The sequence below is a fragment of the Sinohyriopsis cumingii genome, chromosome 4, assembly GCF_028554795.1.
Source record: "Sinohyriopsis cumingii isolate HCF-2022 chromosome 4, ASM2855479v2, whole genome shotgun sequence".
Classification (NCBI taxonomy): domain Eukaryota; kingdom Metazoa; phylum Mollusca; class Bivalvia; order Unionida; family Unionidae; genus Sinohyriopsis; species Sinohyriopsis cumingii.
The window spans coordinates 21991475-22015184 of record NC_142964.1 but is presented as its reverse complement, the minus strand read 5'-3'; the positions used below and the strand labels follow the sequence as shown (position 1 = coordinate 22015184).

Genomic DNA, 23710 nt, shown 5'->3' with positions numbered 1-23710 from the left:
GGAAGAAAAGCGAAATGGAGATGAAACCATTATTTACTTTTTACAAGACAATGAATGTTGCCTATTTTGAAATAAAGGCGACAGAAACATATAAGCATTGAATTATTAATAAGGCCAAATGTATGAAACCAATATAGATACTTTATCCGGCAAAAACGTGTTCACATTGACATAGTCTCTAGCACACAAAGACATAGGCAAAAGCAATACTAGATTTTTTATAAGGTTGTCCTATCTTGTAATTTAATATTTTTTGCAAAACATGCTGAATGATGTTATTAAGATTGTTTAATGATTTGTGGTACATAATATTTACTATTTTTTATTCTTTGACATTTAAAAACCACAAATTCTACAACATTTGATGGCCTGGAACAGTCGTTCAAAGTATGCACAGTTATGTTTCATTGTAACATCTCCGACGTTGGATTTTGTACATGCTTTGAAGTTGGACCTTGTACAAGTTCGGCGGTTGTACTTGTTCGTACGTAAATTTTTGAAAGGCATGGAAAACATTTCGTTGATGATATTCTTGTGTACACGCCATCAACCTGTTTGACAAACTCTGCAAGGCCAGTCTGACATTGAGACATACTAAACGTATCATGTATATCATAACTCTGGAATGCTTAGTCCATCTAGTAAGCAGGTCAGCGTCGTTAAAACCCCACCTGGCAAAATTGAAACCATCCTTCCTTGGGTTAATAGGCTTTTATAGGAAACTCGTTCCAAATTTCGTCACTATAGCTCTGTCGACGGACATGACTTAGGAAAGGGTAACTCAGTACAAATGTTTCTAGGGATTCGTGCCAGCAAAGAGCTTTTAACTCTTTTAGTGAAAATTGATTAGACCACCAATCCTAAAATTGTCAGTTGAATAAATGGTACGTCTGATACGGTATTAGGAGATTTTTAATACAGGACTAATAGGAGGTAAAACTACCAATACAAAGCTGCTCCATGATCGTAAAGGAGTATTTGGCACTGGTGTATGGGATATAAATCTCTCTCTCTCTCTCTCTCTCTCTCTCTCTCTTTCTCTCTCTCTCACACACACACACACACACACACACACACATATACATACATACATACATACATACATACATACATACATACATACATACATACATACATACATACAGTAAATTTGGAAGATAGTGTATAATATCATATTGTGTTCGTACAGTACTGCATAATCTTCCTTAGTGAAATGGTAAATTGTACATATGTAAGCCAGGTGCGCAATATGAGCCCTACTTGGGGCTTTTGTTTAATTTTTGTAACATTAATTTATTTGGCAGTAGCTTGTATGTCTCTAGTTTATTTTTGGTCTGATTTGCGCCAGAGGTCTTGAGGCGCCAAAATCCCACTGTGCCACAATCGTCGCTCTGGGCGCCATTTACCTTTAGTACGCCATTGATTCCAGTTGTTGTACATCCCAATTGTTTTTTTTTTTCTCTCTCTCTCTTTTTGAAATCGGTGTTGCTACGTATCCGACGATTTGCTGCCTGCTTTGAGCTCGTTAATATTCTCTATATCCTTATGGTCTTGGATTTCATATGTATACTTGCCATCGTTTGACGAGTATAGCAGACGAGTTTTTGTCGTTCCGCTATATGTCGCACTGGCGAGTTTTTCTTTCGACGAGTTGTTATTAGGCAAGTTGTCATATCCTCATCCTGTCCAAAACAGCCACTCCAAGTGGACTGCGTCAAATTTGTTTAAGTCCCATGACATAACATAATCAGGGTATTCGCAAAACGTGAAAAGGATATAGCGTGCAAAGTATCTATATCACATATTATGTTCCTTATGTATTTGACTTACTGGTTATGCAACAAATCGTTGTACTGCTCCGGTGGCCTAAGTGGACGCGGTAGGTCGCGGGTTCAAACCCTGACCGAGTCATACCAAATATGACCCTAAAAGCTGCCTCGCAGACGCTCAGGTTTAAAAAGTTAGTATTAGGACTGGTCGGCCTGGTGTGAGGATAATGTGACTGGGTGGGACATGGTACTACATGTCTGCGGCATGATGTCCCAATCACTATCAACTGCCACACTTCAGACATCGCAGCGATATGACTGAAATATTGTTAAAGCTAATTTGAAAATCCAAATCACACACACACACACACACACATCGTTCTGAAACAATTAAATTAAAATGTTTAAAAGATAATGGTTTTCAAGCTCATACAAGAAGAAAATAACGTGTTGTATCCTGCTTTTTCGCCAAAATGTTGGGGATGTGGTGTTGGCAATTACGTCCGCTACTGCGATGAAACTTGACAGTTACATCTCGTTACAAGACGGCGTGTTGTGTGCAATACTTAGGATCATTGCTGTAATGTAAATGTCTTTCTACCCCAAAACTAAATAGCTGTTAAGATAGAGGGATCAGACTTGGTACATGTATGAATCATTACTGGAAACTGAGTTGCATATCAATCTTTAAGGTCGTACAATTAAGGCTACAGTCACCGACTAAATTACTGACGTTGCCTTCAGCTTGGAAGTTCGCGATAGCTCAGTTGGTAGGGGGTCAGTTCCATATCTTCCAAAGATATCCCGTGTCGGTTGCCTCAGAATTTCGTTGGAAAAAGCACTTTGTTCCATTTCATTGGCATGATATAGCTAATAATGTATTAAAAGTGCCGTGAAACGAGCCTGCACACAAACCCTCTGTCCGTACGATTTATTGCGAGAGCAGCGTGCCGTTCGCAAAGCGAGCTGTAATGGTTACATTCATCTCCTGAACAATGATCCAGCTGATAAACCTTATTTTCAAGTTTTCTGATTCCGGATTCACATGATTTCATCATCATCATCATCATCATCATCATCATCATCATCAATCCCGTAACCCTAGAGATCGTTGGGGCACCATAATTGACTTTACAACCAATTCTCTCCATCTTCTCCATGATTTACTCCTTATGTATAATTGAGCAGAGAATGCGAAATTCAAGATAATAAAAGTAAGGAAGACAGACAAGACTGATGTTTCTTACTACAAATTCATTGACTCAAAACATAAACACTTTCCTTGGGACATGCAAGAAACGCATATGACTCTTTTTGCAAAATTTGAGTATTACGCAATATTGCTGTTATTGCCCGTGTCTTTTCCTCAAATATATAGAGAGTTTCGCCCAGCAGTGTACGGAATATGTCAGTCAGTACACATATGATCGATCGTTTCACTTTGGTTTTACCTGTTTCATATTAGCTTTGAAGCCCGTTACAGAAAGACATGACTTTTACTACAGATATGTACTACTGTCAGAGTAGGTGTTGAGTATCATATTCCAGTACTCATACTATATTTCCAAGGCCTGCAATATCTGAATGTCATATAAGAGTACTCATACTATGTTTTCAAGGTCAGCAATATATGAGTCCCATATTCGAATATTCATGCTATATTTCCAAGGTCAACAATATCTGAGTCCCATATTCGAGTATACTGTATTTCCAAGGCCTGCACTATCTGAGTACCATATTTGAGTATTCATAATATGTTTTCCAGGTCTCCAATATCTAAGTGCCATATTCGAGTACTCGTACACTATTTCCAAGGCCTGCAATATCCGAGTCCCATATTCGAGTACTCATTCTATGTTTCCAAGGTCAGCAATATCTGGGTATCATATTCGAATACTCATGCTTTTTCCATGGCCTGCAGTATCTGAGTCCCATATTTGAGTACTCATGCTATATTTCAAAGATCAGCAATATCTGAGGCGAGGGATGTAAATTCAACAAATATGCTTCTAACCTAAACCTTAATCTAACTTTTATTCGAGATGCCCGCTTCCAATTAAAATACAGTTTTGAAGAGGACGTTTTAAGTGGGCATTACGACATAAAATTTACAATATTTGTCTTTGATGGCTAATATCAACTTAGACATCAGTAACAGTTGAAACAATATTTGAATAATTATGTACATATATAACGAATCAAAATATGCTAATTGAAGAATTTTAAATCTGAATTAAAGTTTAAGAGTTCTTATCTATATTACTATTTTTGTTAAGAATTTACCTTTGTAAATTAAGAGTTGTAAAAAAGACAGATTGCGGCCAGAGTGTGGTATATTCAATAGTAGTAATGCTGTTGATAGATAATATCATCAGTAAGCTTTAGGTGAAGTTGGTGACGAATATCGCTAGCTCATGAATAGTGCATATTTTAACAATGTACGTAAGGAAATTATGTCTGAGAGTGTCTAACAAACATTCCAAATTTTAACAATGTACGTAGAGAAATTATACGAGAGAGTTTTTAACAAACGAACACACTCTTTTGAAATGATGCAAATTCAGTATGTCAGTAGTAAAACTGTTTGTGCATACATACCATACAGAGTGATTGCATACCATCTCTTGTGTATACATAACATCTGGTGTGCATACATACCATATAGAGTGATTGCATACCATCTCTTGTGCATACATAACATCTGGTGTGCATACTAAGCATCTCTTGTGTATATGTATCATCTATTGTGCATACATAACATCTTTTGTGATGTGATGTGATTTGGATTTTTAAGGTAGCTTTAACAATTTTTCAGTCATATCGCTACGATGTCTGCAGTGTGGCAGCTTATAGTGATGTCTAGCACTGGGATATCATGCCACAGACACGTAGCATCATCGTCATCGTCTTCCATCATGGATTCTTCGTCGGGATTAGAACGTGAAATCAGTAGAACATTTTGTTATTAGGACTACTAAAATTTTATTCTGGGACTATTTTTGGATTTGATTCTATAAAACCGTAAGTTCATATTTTTTTCTTCATTTTTACAGAATTTTTCCAGTGAAATAAATTAATGTATTTTTAAAAGCTTGTTGTTTTCACTCTTTCTTGTGTTACTGTTTATTTGAGCCTAAACAAGTGACATAAGAACACATACTATTTGGTGTGCATACATACATTCTAGTGTGCATACATAACATCCAGTGTGCATACATATAATCTAGCGTGGACAAATAACATCTAGAGTGTATACATGCATATCTGTTGTGCATATATTGTGCACACATACCATCTGTTGTGCATACATACCATCTACTGGATCTCTTCGGTGGCCTAGTCGTTAGTTCGTCCGCCTCAGATGCGGGAGGTCGTGGGTTCAAACCCCGGCCGAGTCATACCATAACATCTAGTGTGCATACCTACCATCTGTTGTGAATATATTGTGCACACATACCATCTGTTGTGCACACATACTATCTGTTGTGCACATGTTCTGCACGCATACCATCTGTAGTGCATACATGCCATCTGCTGTACACACATACTATCTGTTGTGCACACATACCGTCTGTTGTGCACACATACCATCTGTTGTGCATATATTGTGCATATATACCATCTGTTGTGCACACATACTATCTGTTGTGCACACATGCCATATCATGTGTTGTGCATACATACCATCTGTTGTGCATATATATCATCTACTGGCTGTTGAATCTTTTATGTATGAATCATCAAAATCGCTCTTACGCAAGACTCTCAAGGCCTTACATTTATTGACTGAGTTAATCATGCACTAAACAGTAGGTACGATCGTAAACACTCGTCTAGCATTAAACGATATTCTCTAAATGGCGGGGGGTGTAGTGAGGTGCGTGGTGGTCATTTGGTTCAAATTAAATTTATGGAAGATAAGTTAATTACGAAATTAGACTTATAACAATGGAATGATTAGGCAAAAATATGTGTTTCCGCTGATATTTAAACCTTTGTGAACGATAACCTTTCATCACCATGATGATGATCACGACGATGTAGACGATAACATTAACGCTGATGGTGATGATGACGATGATGTAATGGTGGTAATGATGAAGATGGTAATGTTAACTATGAATCTTAAGCTTTACTTTATTTCATGACGTAAGCTCTCTTACGGTTCCATTCGCCTGATTTCCTTTTGAAAGTACACATTACTATCTTAGCACTTGAAAACACAACTTCCTAACAATACATGATTAACACATGTAGACAGAAGATATATCAGCTAAATCAGTAATGTGTGCAGTAACTACACTAATCACTAGGAACTAATGACTGCTGATGATTTAGTAGCATTTCTGAAAGTGATTATTTAACGTCCTTTATATTGGTTGGTGTAGAACGAGGACAGGAAGAAATAATGTAATGCCCAGTACAACGTAAAACGCATTTGCAAGTCGTCTTGCAACATCGGGCAACGACTCGATGACACGTAAAATGTTAAGTATATAGGTCTACGGTATTAATCAAGGTGTGAATATATGTTCGTACGTCAATGAGTTGACGTATAAAAAGCATAGTAATAATAATAATAATAATAATAATAATAATAATAATAATAATTAATAATGAGGACTTTGTATAGCGTCTAATCTTTAGAAGCTCTAAGCGCTTTACAACATTAGACAACACATATAACTTTTATAAGATAAAAAACATACAATGATATGATTACAAAAACAAACACCATGATATTAGAAAACATAATAAAACATGCTGAGAATATTTAAGGTAGGAAACATTATTAGGTCTTTAAGTTTATTCTTGCAGTCGAAATAAGTGAGTTTTGAGAACACTCTTGAATGGGATCACTGTGTCTTTGTGTCAGAGTTCAGTGGGCAATTCATTCCACGTTGCTGGGCCCTGGTATGCAAAAGAACGCTGTCCATATGACTTCGTTTTCATAGTGGGAATAATGAGTATACGATTGTCAGAAGAGGAGCGTAAGTATCTTGCTGGTGTGGACACCTGGGTGAGGTCTGATAGGTATGTTGGACTAGAGTCTGACAGTGAAATGTAGCACAGAGAACACATTTTTTGTTTGATTCTGGATAGAATTGATAGCCAGTGTAGGGTACAGAACAGCGGGGAGGTGTGCTCTGATCGTGGTACTCTAAGTATGATCCGAGCAGCTGTGTTTTGAACTTTTTGAAGTTTCTGGAGCAGATATTGAGACGAACCAGACAGAATTGAGTTACAATAGTCCAGTCTTGAAAGTACTAATGAACACACAAGTGTTTTAGTGGCATCAACTGAAAGATATTTGCGAATGGAGCTGATGTGTCTCAGCTCAAGATATGCAGCCTTGCATATGTCCATGATATGTTGGTGCAATGTGAGAGTACTGTCCAGAGTAACACCTAGGTTTCGTACTGATTGTGTGAATGTAATGTTGGTGTTGCTGATATTTATTGTTTGAGGTAAAGAATGTGAATGAGAAAGTCTTTGTGTTGTGATCAGAATGGCCTCAGTTTTATCATCATTCATCTGCAGCTTGTTACATGTCATCCATGATTTCACATCATAAATGCACCTCGCTACACCTTGGATGGTAGCATCAGCTTCAGTTGGGTGGCTAGATTTGTATATTTGGGTGTCATCAGCGTACAATTGGTGAGACACTGGATCATGATCTATGACACTTGAGAGCGACTGAGTGTATATAATGAAGAGAACAGGTCCAAGAACATACCCCTGTGGAACACCACAACATAGATCAACTGGGCTGGAGTGTATTCCATTTGCAGATACAATTTGTGTCCTGTTGACCAAGTAGGACTTGAACCACGGTAAGGCTGTATCATGAATGCCAAATACATGCTGGAGACGGTGAAGTAATATATTATGGGAAGTAATATATTATGGTCTTTTGTGTCAAGTGCTGCAGACAAATCAAGGAGGGTGAAGACGGTAATCTTTCCGCTATCCAACGCAGAGAGAATGTCATTAACTACTTTTAGAAGAGCAGTTTCAGTACTGTGGCAAGGGCGATATGCAGATTGTACGTTGCTAAAATGACTGTTTGAATTCAGATGAGATACAAGCTGGGATAGAACAACCTTTTCTAAGATTTTTTTTATATGAATGGGAGATTAGAAACTGGGCGGTAGTTCTTTAAATCGTTATGGCCTAGTGTTGGTTTCTTCAGCAGAGGCTTTACAATGGCACTTTTGAAAAATGATGGGAATTCCCTGGATGAGAGAGAGGTATTAATAACATCAGTTAGTGAAGGCAATACTGGATCTAAGCACTCAAGCAGCAGTGATGTTGGAATTGGATCAAGTTCACATGACTTGGGTGCACTCTTCATCAGGATTGTACGTATGAAATCCACAGAGACAGGTTCAAATGATGCTAATAGTTGCCGCTCAAATTCTGTATCCCAATTGTATGGTGACGATGAGTCAATTGAAATTGTGGTGTCAAGCTTATCTCTAATGGTTTATACTTTGTCAAGAAATTTGCAAACGTGTCCGGAAGGTCGACTGGAGAGAATGTATTTGGAAGTGGTGTAGATTTGTTCCTTGACATTAGCTTGTTAGTAATCTCGAGGAGCTTTTTGCAGCTGGAACTTTCCACGATCTTAGTAGTGTAGTGGGCTGATTTCGCTGCATGGACTATATTTGTGACATTCTTCTTAGCGGTTTCATAGATTTGCTTATGAATAGTGAGTCTGGTGGAAAGCCAAAGCCTCTCAGCTTTACGGCGGTCTCTTTTAGCAGTGCGAAGCTGGTCCTTAACACTGCTATACCAAGAAGAACGCTTTTGAATTGATACTCTGCACTTGGCAGCTGGGGCATGTTTGTCGAGCAATGAATGCAGGCAGTTATCGAGTTGTTCTGCTGTAGGAGGTAAGCAAGTTGTTAGGTTTGCTTGGATGTCATGCATTAGTTCGGTTCTGTTTATCATACGGAGGTTTCTCTTTGTAGCAGATAAAGGTGGAGGGTTAGGGACTGATACGTTAAGATGGCATATAATGCAGAAGTGATCTGATGCAAGGTCATGGGATACCAGGGAGGACCGTAGAATGCTATCATCAGGTCTATGAAGAATCCAGTTTAAAATGTGACCATGTTTATGGGTGGGTTGGTTAACTGACTGTTTGAGGTTGAAAACATTAATGGAATCTATGAGTTTTTATGTGTTTGGGTTTCCGGGACAGTCAAAGTGAAAGTTGAAATCTCCAAGAATAATCAGGTTGCCACCTATCGAATTTCCGTACTCCAGGAGATTCGGAAACTGTTCCCAAAAGAGAGCTTCAGTCAGTCAGCTTGTTTTTATACTAGGAGGAGGGCGGTATAGGCAGAAAAAATGGACTGACCTTTGCTCCAGTGTGAGTGTGGTTTGGACTAGTTCAAACGATGTGTGGTCGAAATTGAATATTGTGTCAATTTTTGTGACGTATAATGAGCTCATTAGCTTTCATGTTTTCATCGACTGGACGTGCATGTAAGAAAACTACACATAAATCAGAATAATAAGAATGGAAGAATCTACAAAATCTAGAACTGTAGACGTTTACAACTGTCCTTTCACCTCACCTTAGTAGCCTCTTCTTCTCCTCCTCCTCCTCCTCCTCCTCCGTCTTCTTCTTCTTCATTATTATTATTATTATTATTCAGCCCTGCCAGTCCGGGATACCAGACTTTCGTGCTCAGCAGTGTGCAGCGTATAATGATGCGAGATACTCTGGCCGCTTTTACAAGTGGCTGCCTTATCATGACCCCGCTGACCCTTGCTCTTTGACCTGTCTGGCAGAGGGCACCAAGATGGTGGCAGTTTTGGCTCCAAAGGTCCTAGATGGGACCCGTTGTGATTACAACTCGCAAGATATGTGTATTAATGGAAAATGTTGGGTACGTTGTTCGTGTTTCGGTTAGGTCATTCACTTTCACTCTCCAATGAACAATGACACGCATTAATCAGAAGAATACAATAACCACCTAACAGTTGACTGGTATTGGTAGACTTATTCATATTTAATCTTAGAGTCTTGCATATACTGCAATGTACACAGAAACAAAGTTTACAAAGCCAAGTAGAGTCTTCTTCCAATCTTAAACAATGTACACAGCAAAAATATAAATATAGTTAAGCAGATTGTCTTCATCCAATCTGAAACAATGTACACAGCAAAAATATAAATATAGTTAAGCAGACTGTGTCTTTTGTTAATGAGATACAATGTAAACAACAAAAATATAGGTAATAGTTAAGCAGTCTGTGTTTTGTAATCATACTATAAAATGTGCACAAAAAGATCTAAGTTATAGTTAAGCAGACTGTCATCTTTAGATCAACTATAATGTACAAGGCAGAATAAAGTTAAGCGATTTGTCGCTTCTTTCCAGTTAAATATAACGATCGCGCCAAAGGTTATTGGTTATGTAGACGGCATCTTCTTTCATTTTAATAATATGACTTTAAAAAACAATGCTTCGATCGTAATAATTCTGACATAGATATCATATATTATTTAGGGTAAAGTTTAAAATCACTGTTCAGAGACTATTTTTCCAAATAAATAAACTGAATCGAGAATTTCAACAATATTGACATTCTACATATTTCTACATACTTTCTACTATTTCAGAAAGTCGGTTGTGACCACAAGCTAGACTCCGATGCGAAACTAGACTCGTGTGGGGTTTGTGGTGGAAATGACACCTGTATCCAAGGAAAACGTGGAGATGTCGGTCGATACCGATGGATCCAGACGGGTTACAGTGAATGTTCTGTCACCTGTGGTGTAGGTAACACCATTATTTTCACTACTTCTATTTATATCTAATACAACTTTCTTTTAGACATTATACACATATAAACTTACTAAAGTGCAAATTTCTTATGGAAATTTATGAATTATTTTTTTTTGCCGTCCTGTGGAAACAAATATTACGACTCAGTGGTCTTAAACTAAGTAACAGAAAAAAGTGAAACCAGCAATTTTTCTTAAATTCAACAAAGAAAACGTGTTTCCGTATAATACAAAGTGAACATTTAAAAATGAACTTACAGTATTGTGAATTAAATAGCAAAAAGTCCTAACATTTATATCAAAGTAACAATGTATGAAGTTCCAATTGAATTCCAGTGGTATTCCGAATAAATTCCTAGTTTGAATGTGTTGATGTGCCTGTAGTATCGAAAATCTTAATGTGCCAATGAGTATGACGTTGTGCTAACAGTCTTTGGATGTATCCCAATAATATAATCCAAAATGTCCTTGTCTGAATTAACTATAATTCCAGATTAATGTTCCAGTCCAAGAATATTTTTATGCACTTTGTAATTCCAGTGAATTAAAATTTCACCCAAACGAAAAACTGAACACAACAATAAAACCGATTCTTCTTTTAAGGTTAAAGCAAGAATGAGTCATTTGTAAGTAAACAACATCATATAAAAAGCTAAGACACAATAATAGAACCAGTATGTAGGTCAGTCTTCTTTATTCAACAATCTAGACCCTGACCCAAAATATACACGTTTACCTCCATTGATAATGATCTGAATATTTAATCCACGCTCAAAGAAACGTCAACTGTGCATTTTGTTGTTTACATAAACGCTACTGGTCAGATGCACCATAATCCAGATTTTGGGCAAAGTCAGGTACAGAATACAGAGGTACATATCATATAATCACTAAGCCAATAAATAATACAAATTAAATATACATAATACAAACGTTAAAAATAATCAACAGTTTTGCTTTCTTTTTTCTTGTACCAAATTTGAGACCCCTCTCGATGGCATGATAACGTGCGTCTTTGCAATAATGTACCGCCCAAAAATTGTGCGATATAACTTGGATTAATGTGAACGCCTAGGATTGTATCTTGTGTAACATCTGTACCACATGTTCCACAAATAGTGTATGAACTCGGATTGTATCTTGTGTAACGTTATTACAGTAGTTTGTATTAGACATACAAAGTAGAATAAATTGAATAACTCATTGTATAATTTTGGAATTTAAAAAAAAACTAATTCTATTGGTGAAGGTAGACCTTCAGGTTTTTAAGTGGTATAATGGAAAACGCGTTAGCTTTAGACACTCACAACGTATGTGTGCACGTTCGAATCCGGTAATAGGTATGCAAAATTGTTATTTATTTTGCACACCTGCTTTCCTTTCATTGATTCAATCATTCAAGTATGAGATGATAACTGGATTGCAGATCGTGAATCAAAGTTAGTATTTACTATAATTGGTGCCAATACTACGAGATGAGATCGTATCAGATTGCATGGCATCTTGCAGAGCAGAGCACCTTAAATATCTGGGAAAGGCCTCGCGATGTCTTCAGGTTGCCTTATTTGCATGGATCCTAGCCTTTCAAGATATGGGCTCCAGTAGGGTTTAATTCGACCATGTAATTTAAATGACTGAAACAACATCACATTGATGTTTGACGTAAAACACACGCGGCGGCAACCTGTCCTATTCACCATGTAAAAATAGTGAATCCTGTTCGCGGGGACCGCCACGTGCACCAAACTCATCGGATTTGGTCGTCCCCGAGGACTGACAAAGATGTGTAAGCAGAATTTTATATAAAGGTTACACGTCGTAAAAAAGACGAGAGCTAAGAAATATAAATAAACAAATGGCGAGTGAATATTTAATACCTTACATTCTATCTTGAGGTGAAACTGCAACGTTTAGAACTTTACATCGATTTTTTTTCAAGTCATAGTAGCCCAATAGTACCTTTCATACACACATGCTGAATTTCGTTTTTCTAGCGTTGAATTTGGCTGAGGCATTTTACGAAAAAGAAGTTCCAATGACCCATTTTATTGTTGTTGTTGTTGCTGTGGGGTTTAATGCCATTTTTCAGCACACGATAGGCTATACATGGCGGCCAGTATTAATGGTGGAGGAATAACCCGGGAAAACCCCGGAAAGAACCACCGACCCTCGAGAAGTTACTGGCAAGCTTTCTCACATACCCACATTGGCTGAATCTTAGACTCGAACCGCCGCAGACAGAGGTGAGATGGCAGTGATCCGTAACGGTGAGCGCTTTAGACCACTCGGCCACTCGGGGCCCCGACCCATTTTAAATATATTAATATTGTCTGAATATCAGATATATGGTTTGGTCAAGTCAAAACGGAGATATCTAGCAAAGGTTAACATGTGTAGAAACTCTAGTATGAAGACAAAAGAAAAGGAATATAAATGTATTTATGTCGAATATAAAATTAATACTTCTATCCTTAATATTTTGTCGACACACGAGCTTGCTCACTTTCCTTACTGGAATAGTTCAGTGTTATGGTCATTAAAAACCTCCCTCTTTTTAAAGAAAACATTTTGTTTTCTTAATATCAAGGGGAACAGATTAATGCTTTTATTTTCTTTCATTTGTTTATCAAGACGATTATGTTAGGCTATAATACTTCAGCATCCAATTTTAAAATAAACAAACATACAGAAATCTTTTTTAATATGCGAAAATAATTTTAAACTAAATGACTGATGGCTGTGGCATAAACTAAATGACTGATGGCTGTGACATAAACTAAATGACTGATGGCTGTGACATAAACTAAATGACTGATGGCTGTTGCATAAACTAAATGACTGATGGCTGTGGCATAAACTAATGACTGATGGCTGTGACGTAAACTAAATGACTGATTGCGTTGACATAAACTAAATGACTGATGGCTGTGACATAAACTAAATGACTGATGGCTGTGGCATAAACTAAATGACTGATGGCTGTGGCATAAAATAAATGACTGATGGCTGTGACATAAACTAAATGACTGATGGCTGTGGCATAAACTAAATGACTGATGGCTGTGGCATAAACTAAATGACTGATGGCTGTGACATAAACTAAATGACTGATGGCTGTGACGTAAACTAAATGACTGATTGCGTTGACATAAACTAAATGACTGATTGCGTTGACATAAACTAAATGACTGATGACTGTGGCATAAACTAATGACTGATGGCTGTGACGTAAACTAAATGACTGATTGCGTTGACATAAACTTGATGGCTGTGACGTAAACTAAATGACTGATTGCGTTGACATAAACTAAATGACTGATGGCTGTGACATAAACTAAATGACTGATGGCTGTGGCATAAACTAAATGACTGATGGCTGTGACATAAACTAAATGACTGATGGCTGTGGCATAAACTAAATGACTGATGGCTGTGGCATAAACTAAATGACTGATGGCTGTGACATAAACTAAATGACTGATGGCTGTGACGTAAACTAAATGACTGATTGCGTTGACATAAACTAAATGACTGATGGCTGTGGCATAAACTAAATGACTGATGGCGGTGACATAAACTAAATGACTGATGGCTGTGGCATAAACTAAATGACTGATGGCTGTGACATAAACTAAATGACTGATGGCTGTGGCATAAACTAAATGACTGATGGCTGTGACATAAACTAAATGACTGATGGCTGTTGCATAAACTAAATGACTGATTGCTTTTGACATAAACTAAATGACTGACGGCTGTGGCATAAACTAAATGACTGATGGCTGTGACATAAACTAAATGACTGATGGCTGTGGCATTGTATCGCAAGACAAGGAGCAGTAATTTTGTTATATTTACTAAAAGCCTGGAAGTCCACTTTAAATTTAAAGAAAGACCGAACACTCTACCCAAAGACTTGTACAAGCAACCGAGTAAGAATTCAGACAGTGTTTACCTGCAAGTACATGTAAATAACACAGTATATACAAATACTTTTTGACACCGATAGGTTTCTAAAATTGTTCTTGGACTATTAAATTTAAATGTAAAAAAAAAATGTAGATAACATAAACCACACCGTGCGAGAAATCTTTAAATCAGAAAAACTACATTTCTATTATGGAAAAGACTTTATAACCACAAGATTAAGGAATGATTGGAGAAAGAAAATAGCGAATACTTTTGTTGTTGTTCTAGGGTTTAACGCCATTTTCAGCACAAGATAGGCTATACGTGGCGGCCATTATAACTGGTGGAGGAAGAAACCTGGAAAACCCAGGGAAGAACCACCGACCCACGAGAAACTACTGACAGGCTTTCCCACGTACCCACGCTAGCCGAACCTTGAATACGTTTGTACTTGCCATGATAGGAAAGGATCTATAACAATTTCCATCTCGTGATCTTGGTTGGTACATTCAGTCATATTTGATGATTTTGTCCCTATTATGGTAAATCTTGAATCCTGAGGAAATGTAAAAGAGTATATTGGACAATGATACGTAGGTATGTGGAAGTCAAAGGGAATTCTAAAATTTGTTTTATGAACCAGAACCTGTGCCAGTGTTGTGTCATTAGGCGCTTCTGATTTTAACTTTCAAGATTTTATTTGTTCTTGCAGACGTGGGTAACAATACGTCTCTGCAAGCCATGAAAATGGTGCAGTAATTCAATCTGTAAATATTGCCACTATCACAGGAAATGGAGCATTCTTTCCAGGTTGTTTAACCATGTATACTCTTTGCATTTCCTTTAACCTTTACATAGAACGATATGTAAAATGACCCATAACATTTGGTCCCAACATAGGTATGACCACTTGTAAATTTAGATATAGCTTAAAACTACTTGGAATATATGTAATGCATATTTTACACTTATTATGTTTTTAGCTCTACTGGCCATAGACTCAAAGATCCCATGGGATGGTATCTTGTCCGTCGTCCGTCCGTCTGGTTGCACATGCTTGTCATCGCAACTCCGCCTAAACTAATTGGAGGATTACCACAAAACTTTAAATACACATTTATCGCATAGTCGATTTATGGTCTGGAATTGAAATCATGTCGATCCGATTTCCAATATGGCTGCCACAGCGATCATCTTGGAAATCTTGTTATCGCTACTCTCCTGGTATATTGTCATGGGGATTTTAACCTGAAGACTTCTTATGATGTCTAGCTAGTCCTATTAAAGTACGGCCGCAACATTGGCCATTTTGAGAATCTTGTTATCACTTCTGCTCCTGAACGAAAAGAAATATTGCCATGGGGTTTTCACCAGAAGACTTCAAATCTTGTCTAGTTGGTTGTAAATGAAAATGGTGCAAATCTGACTTCTACTATAACTGCCACAATGGCCATCTTGAAATTTTTGTTTTCACTAGTTCTCTTATATGACTGGTCATATCAACAAATTACTTGCATCAAAAGACTTTTTATGACTTCTAGTTGGTGCCAAATATAAATGGTACAAGTCTTGTATCAATAATGACCAACATGACTGCCATCTTGAAAATTATTTTATCGTTACTGCTTCGAAACGGAAAGTCATATCAACGAAAGGTTTCCACACTAAGGCTGCTTATGGCTGGTCCTCATTAAAAATGCTGTGAAACTGACATCCATTATATCTATCACACAAGTTATTTTGAAAATCATTTTATCATTGAAAATATCAAAGATCGTTTCAACGTTTGACAGTTTAAAGGAAGAAATGATCTTATCTTGAATCCCTGGACAATCTTTTCAGCCGGTAGAACGCCAGTCGTTATCGTCTCTTTATTTGGTGAGAAATTGTGTATTTTCTAAATGTTTCTATTCGTGTGTGCTATCGCTGTTTATTTAGCTAAGTTGTAAAGCACTTTTATTAAACTCAAGCACCTGTTCACCGTGGCAGTAAATATATACAAGTTAGACAGATTGTAAAAATCATTACGTCTATCTTAGCTATGCGTACCTCTACAATAAAATCAAGTTAGACAAATTGTGAAAAGCATTAAGACTATCTTAGCTATGCGTGCCTTTACAATAAAAAACAAGTTAGACAGATTGTAAAAATCATTACGTCTATCTTAGCTATGCGTGCCTCTACAATAAAATCAAGTTAGACAGATTGCAAAAAGCATTAAAGCTATCTTAGCGTGTCTCTACAATAAAATCAGGATGACTAAAATAATAGAAAGCAAAAGCATCACCCAAACTATTCAGCATCTGTTTTACTAAATCTTGTTCTCGGACTCTCTTATTAAGGTAGTTGAGTGACTTTACTGTGTTCTCATTGAAATCTGCCGTTTATGGTGTAAATATTCAAAGGATTTATAGCGTTATTTTGTTCTAACTCTCTTTAATGTTAATAAAATTTGATACTGCTTCTGTGTTTATAAATCCTATATACATTTTAATTTCAAAGAATAAATTATTGTCCTCCGTTTAATAGCATCTCTCTAAAACTACACATTATAATGACTTTATTCTAACCACCAATTAAACCGACCGAATACGAAAAAACGTCGAGCTTTCAGAAATTATCCAGTGTAAATTTCAAGCACAAGCCTGAATTGTAACCAGTGGTAGGACCTAAATTTACTTCAAGCTCTACGTTAAAAACATTGCATGCAAATTTGATTTTTTTAAATACAAAATTTGAATGACGCCTAAACATTGTACCGACCCATCTTTGGCACAAGCTGATGTAGAATAGTAGATAAGTCCATACATTTTAATTAATAGATGATGTCTGGTTTGATTTTTGAAACTTGTTATAATTCTACCAATTAATTCTGAAAATGGATTGATATCGTCATAAGGTTAGTCTGTCCTATTTTCTTTTGAGATCGTGAAATCGGATTGATATCGTCGTAAAGGTTCAGCCTGTCCTAGAAATATTCATATGAGATCGTGAAATCGGAGTGATATTGTCGTAACGGTTCAGCATGTCCTAGAAATATTCATTCAAGATCGTGAAATCGGATTTATATCATCGTAAAGGTTCAGCCTGTCCTAGAAATATTCATATGAGATCGTGAAATCGGATTGATATCGTCGTAAACGTTCAGACTGTCCTTGAAATATTCATATGAGATCAACAGATCTTGAACAAGATCATCTGGTAATAAACCTCGTAATTAAATATAGTTCCATGCGTTAGTTTAGTTTAGTCACACAACTCATTGTTATATTTATTGACTTCCTCCTCATAAATTTTGGTATTGTTCATTAATCTGTATATCAATTTACACGTTATATTTCAATTGGAATCTCTCACTGTTTTCTCTTATTTCTGATTCAGCTGTATAAAGTCTTTAGCTTAATACACGCTTTAATTGTACCCTCATTAGTCTTGAATGCATCCGTTACATCATTTGTATAATGCACCGCTCCGGTGGCCTAGTGGTTAGAGCGTCCGCCTCGGATGCAGGATGCCGTGGGCTCGAAACCCGGCTGAGTTATATCAAAGACTTACAAAAATTATACTAACAGCTGCCTCGCATGGCGCTCAGCATTAAGAGGTTAGTGTTACGACCGGTCGGCTTGGTGCCAGGATAATGTGACTGGGTGGGACATCATGCTACGTGTCTGTGGCATGATGTCCCAGTGCTAGACATCACTATAACCTGCCACACTGCAGACATCGTAGCGATATGACTGAAAATTTTTTAAAGCTAAGTTAAAATTCCAAATCACACACACACACACACACACACACACAAATTTGTATAATATCATTTGTGCCTTCTTTTATTCTTTTCATGCTTTAATCTAATTCATAATCCCTACCTTTGTACTACACCTATATTATCGATCATGTCATGGTCAAGGTATTCAGTAATATCAGTTTGGAATTCTTTTATTGTAGCACTAAGCGGCTCGTTTTCGAGAGCTGGCAAGTTTGATCTTCTAACATTTTGATTTGGTCGCTTAAATCAGCGATATATTAATAATATGCCATTTCCAATATTCTAATTATACTTTCGTTTTGGTTACTTCAGGTGAATCATTCTTTTGCAACTGTCAGTGCGTTAATGTTAGCAGTTATCTTCCAGTTTTATTATACTTTTAAAATCACTAACTGGCTTTTATTATCTCTTCATCGCCTTTTCATTGCTTAAGTCTTTCTTTGACTGTTCAGACTGTGATTGTAAATTCTTGCATTCTTTCTTTTCTTTCTATGTCACTCGTGAATGCATCAGTCTCTGACTATCATTTGTTCAGTTGGTTACACGTTTATGCTCGCTTATAAGACGAGTCCAACTGCAACTGCACAGACCCAGATCTGCCATCGCATAATAAGCCGGCAGATCTGGGTCTTTACAGTTTGTTAATATTAATCAGTGGAGCAAACAATATAGACCCTTGTCTGCAGGTACATTATTCTACTGAAGATCAGGTTCTTTTATGTTCGCAGTTTGATTCGGCTTATAAGCGAGTACAGCTGGTATGTGTGTTTGAATGCCAGGTATTTCTCCAGCGCTTGTATCATCTATTACAGTTTGTAGCGATTGCATAGCATCTGATAAAGTGTTAAGGCTTCTATTTAAACATATCTTGAACATCTGAAACCTTTTCACAGTTGTAGTCAATCTGTTTTTGCAACTCTTGTATTTTGTTAGCTATTTCAGTACCACTCAGAGCAATGAATGGAAGTTTACTGTCTACTTGTTCTCGCCTGCTGTTGAGCTTTTAAGGTAGCATCTTCACAAATCTTACGTACCTGAGTATCGGCACGTTTTTGTACAAAGTATTTAGTTGCTGTCTGGATCCCATACATTTGCGATAGGGTGGCTGTTGAAGTATCCGCTTACTGACTGCCCTTGTACCGCATCAATTTCATCTTCTTAGTTTAACTGGTTCAAAGCTACACTCACTAGTACCTCTTTGAGATAAATCTCGCACTGTATTATTTACATAAGGTACAAAACAAATGATACAGGCATATTTTGTGAATTTATTACTTGTATACCATCACCTTTGATGCCGATATCTTAAACTACTTCTGGTACCTTTATGTAACTGGTTTGTAATTTTAATGACATTGTAGGAACAACATTTTGAATAAACACAAATAGTAGATATTATGGTAAGTTTGTATTATTATTCTGCTGGAGAAAAAATTACAAATTTTAGTTTTGTAAAATCCACAAAATGTATCCGTCTTGGCCAATGTTTTAATTGATATCTGACTATTGAATTCTAAAAATTTTGAGTTATTGTTTCTTGTAATTATTGTTCAGAGTGACGAGAACTTTTGAGTTTTGTTTTAAATTCTCCGTATACTATTTAATCATTATTGGGCGTTGATCCATCTTTAATTTTTTTGATATAAACTTCACGGTTATACAGACCGTCTGCATTAAAAAATATTTTTTTCCCACTCATGTCCTTGGTGAAATAGAATATGTTGCTTTTCAGTTTGTTGCAACAAAATATATTCTCTGTATTTAAAGGGATAGATTTACCATTTCTGGTATGAATTGAATTTGTGAAATAAATTTTCTTTTCAGGCTGTCCTTTCATTGCAATAAAATTTTCTATTTGTATAAGAAAATATTATGCAAATTAATTAAACCTTTTCTGTTAATTCTCTATACGTTGTTGTTCATGTTGTTAATTAATCTGTTGCTGGAATCATCTCTAAAATGCATTTCTCCTTCATTTTCTATTCCATCCTCTAAAATGGTATTTTTAGCTCTTCAGTATCTTAGCTTTACGTCATACAAACTTTCTTCTTGATTTTCATTTTTAAAAATGTCCTTGTATATGTTGTATCAGACAACTGTCATAATAAATTCCTCATTACTTATTTCATCATCGTTTATTGCCTTACATACCATATCTCATTACTTATTTCATCGTCGTTTATTACCTTATATACCACATCTCATTACCGTTAAACTTATTTAAGGCAAAGATTATGATCTCATCGTGTTTGAACATTTTTCTGTACGTTAACATTTCGACGAAAGAAAGCTTTAGCTACAAACCCTAGTAAAGTTGCACCAAACCAGCTAAAACCCGAAGGGATGGTGTTACCTGTGGCTATTCCTGCGAATCCTAATCCAGCGAATCCAACACCCATCTGAAGCCGTAGGGCTGCTCACCTGTATTACTTGTCTGCAGTTTCGTAATTTTTTCTGACACCTCTTTAATGTTCGATCACTTTAGCTAAATCATTCTTAATTTTGTTGCTTCTAATAAGCCTAAAGATAACGTCTTTATCTGTTTACGGTGTAGTTAAAGACAACATAAGGTACAACGACTGTGCACTTGATATTTTCTATAAAATTCAAAGGTATGAAATATCCGATGTGCTTGCTTTTAAGTCCAGTCAAACTGCAAACAACAAAGATTCTGATCTACCGGAGCATAGTGCGCCTGCAGGTCAGGGTCTGTGTTGTTTGTTCTACTGCTTACTCCTAACAACTGCTCAAAGATATGCCGGAATATTATGCGACGGCAGATCTGGGTCTATGTAGTTTGCAGTTGGATTCGACGTTTAAACGAGTATATACAGTAGATAGCAAATATTTGGAAATTATGCAGATTTATCGGGCGTTTGTAGTTCTTCTAGCACATGTTCAAATTTAGTTTTACGAATCTTCGCTTCTCTCGCCGATTTCAACAACTTTCTAGTTTTCTGTGTTGTCCTTTACTTCTACCAATTCTCATTGACATCTTAAGATATATTGCTGGTTCTAAATGAAAATGGTGCCGATCCAACATCAATATAGCCACCATGATTGCCATCTTGAAAATCTTGTTATCGCTCAAGAACATCAGAAATAGGGTCAGCACACCGCAGTTAACAAGAAGAAAGGGTGTTATTCTGGAGTTCCATAAATTCTTTTCTGCGAGCGCACGCGGTAACTGAATGTAAGGGACGAGTTAACCGTTGCACGCTGTAACTGACTGTAAGGGATGAATTAACTGTTGCACGTTGCAACTGACTGCAAGGGATGAGTTAACCGTTGCACGCTGTAACTGACTGTAAGGAATGAGTTAACCGTTGCACTCTGTAACTGACTGTAGGGATGAGTTAACCGTTGCACGCTGTAACTGAATGTAAGAGACGAGTTAACCGTTGCACGCTGTAACTGACTGTAAGGGATGAGTTAACTGTTGCACATTGCAACTGACTGCAAGGGATGAGTTCACCGTTGCACGCTGTAACTGACTGTAAGGAATGAGTTAACCGTTGCACTCTGTAACTGACTGTAGGGATGAGTTAACCGTTGCACGCTGTAACTGAATGTAAGAGATGAGTTAACCGTTGCACGCTGTAACTGACTGTAAGGGATAAGTTAACTGTTGCACGCCGTAACTGACTGTAAGGAATGAGTTAACCGTTGCACTCTGTAACTGACTGTAAGGAATGAGTTAACCGTTGCACGCTGCAACTGATTGTAAGGGATGAGATAACTATTGCACGCTGTAACTGACTGAAAGAGCAGAGTTAACCGTTGCACACTGTAACTGACTGTAAGGGATGAGTTAATTGTTGCACGTTGCAACTGACTGCAAGGGATGAGTTAACTGTTGCGCTCTGTAACTGACTGTAGGGATGAGTTAACCGTTGCACGCTGTAACTGAATGTAAGAGACGAGTTAACCGTTGCACGCTGTAACTGACTGTAAGGAATGAGTTCACCGTTGCACTCTGTAACTGACTGTAGGGATGAGTTAACCGTTGCACGCTGTAACTGAGTGTACGAGACAAGTTAACCGTTGCACGCTGTAACTGACTGTAAGGGATGAGTTGACCGTTGCACCTGTAACTGAATGTAAGGGATGAGTTAACCATTGCACGCTGTAACTGATTGTAAGGGATAAGTTAACCGTTCCACGCTGTAACTGACTGTAAGGGGTAAGTTAACTGTTGCACGCTGTAACTGACTGTAAGGGATGAATTAACCGTTGCACGTTGCAACTGACTGCAAGTGATGAGTTAACCGCATTGCCGGATTAAGGCCTTCCAAGGCCCTTAGCAATGAAAATATTATGGTGCGTCCCCCCCCCCCCCCCGCAAAATGTGAAACTAAAAAAAACAATATTAAAAGCCAAAAAGGTGGGAAAATGACAGTGTTGCCCTCATTTCAAATTAAAATACTCGTACACGCAGATCGAAATGGTCATTTATAATTGATTCAATTTTATCATCAACAATTACTTTGAAATTGTATGGTGTTCCTGTCGGGCTCGTGCCTAAGCATGTGCTTAGTGTGCTTAATGGGTAATCCGGGACTGGTTAACCGCTGCACGTTGTAACTGATTGTAAGGGATGAGTTAGCTGTTACATACTAACCAGTGTTATTCACACTGTTTGTATCACGTGTCATTTAGTACTGTGAAAGTTCGCTTCCATTAAAGCGTTTATTGAAATAGATTTGTTTGTTGTTAATTATAGTAAGTAACGACTAGAATTGATTGTTCTTTAGCATGTTTTAAAACAAAGACAGCTGCACCCTTGTACGTGTCAACATAAACCTCAGACAACAATACCGTCAATGTATCAAGTAATACATTTGCATGTGTCAATATAAAACCCTAGACAATAATACCGTTACGTATCAAGTAATACACTTGTATGTGTCAACATAAAACCTTAGACAATAATACTGACAAGCATCAAGTAATACATTTGTATGTGTCAATACAAAACCTTTGACAAGCAATATTATCTGTATGTGTCACTATAAAACCTTAGACAATAATACCGTCACAAATCGAGTAATACACTTGTATGTGTCAATATTAAACCTTAGACAACAATACCGTCATGTGTTAAGTAATAGGTTTGTATGTGTCAATATAAAACCTTAGACAACAATTCCGTCAGGTGTCAAGTAATACGTTTGTATGTGTCAATATAAAACCTTAGACAATAATACCGTCAGGTGTCAAGTAATACTTTTGTATGTGTCAGTATAAAACCTTAGACAAGAATACCGTCAGGTGTCAAGTAATACGTTTGTATGTGTCAATGTAAAACCTTAGAAAACAATACCGTCACGTGTCAAGTAATACATTTGTATGTGTCAATATAAAGCCTTTGACAACAATACCGTCACGCATCAAACAATACATTTGTTTGGAGCTCCCTAAATTTGTATCATCTTGTACTTTTATAAAATATTTACC

The 23710-nt window shown here is 37.0% G+C and overlaps 1 protein-coding gene across 5 annotated transcripts in view; it reads left to right on the top strand.

Annotated features, from left to right (window-relative positions):
- The window catches only part of LOC149800795 (protein madd-4-like), a 155195-nt gene that overhangs the window by 81499 nt on the left and 49986 nt on the right, over positions 1 to 23710 (top strand). For 4 of the 5 annotated variants that reach the window (XM_089954786.1, XM_089954787.1, XM_089954784.1 and 1 more), the window contains exons 3-4: positions 9440 to 9673; positions 10411 to 10570. In XM_089954786.1, the coding sequence (XP_089810912.1) occupies positions 9440 to 9673; positions 10411 to 10570 (394 nt within the window). Of the gene's footprint in view, positions 1 to 9439; positions 9674 to 10410; positions 10571 to 23710 lie in introns of those variants that run through there. The other variant, XM_089954788.1, reaches the window with a different exon arrangement.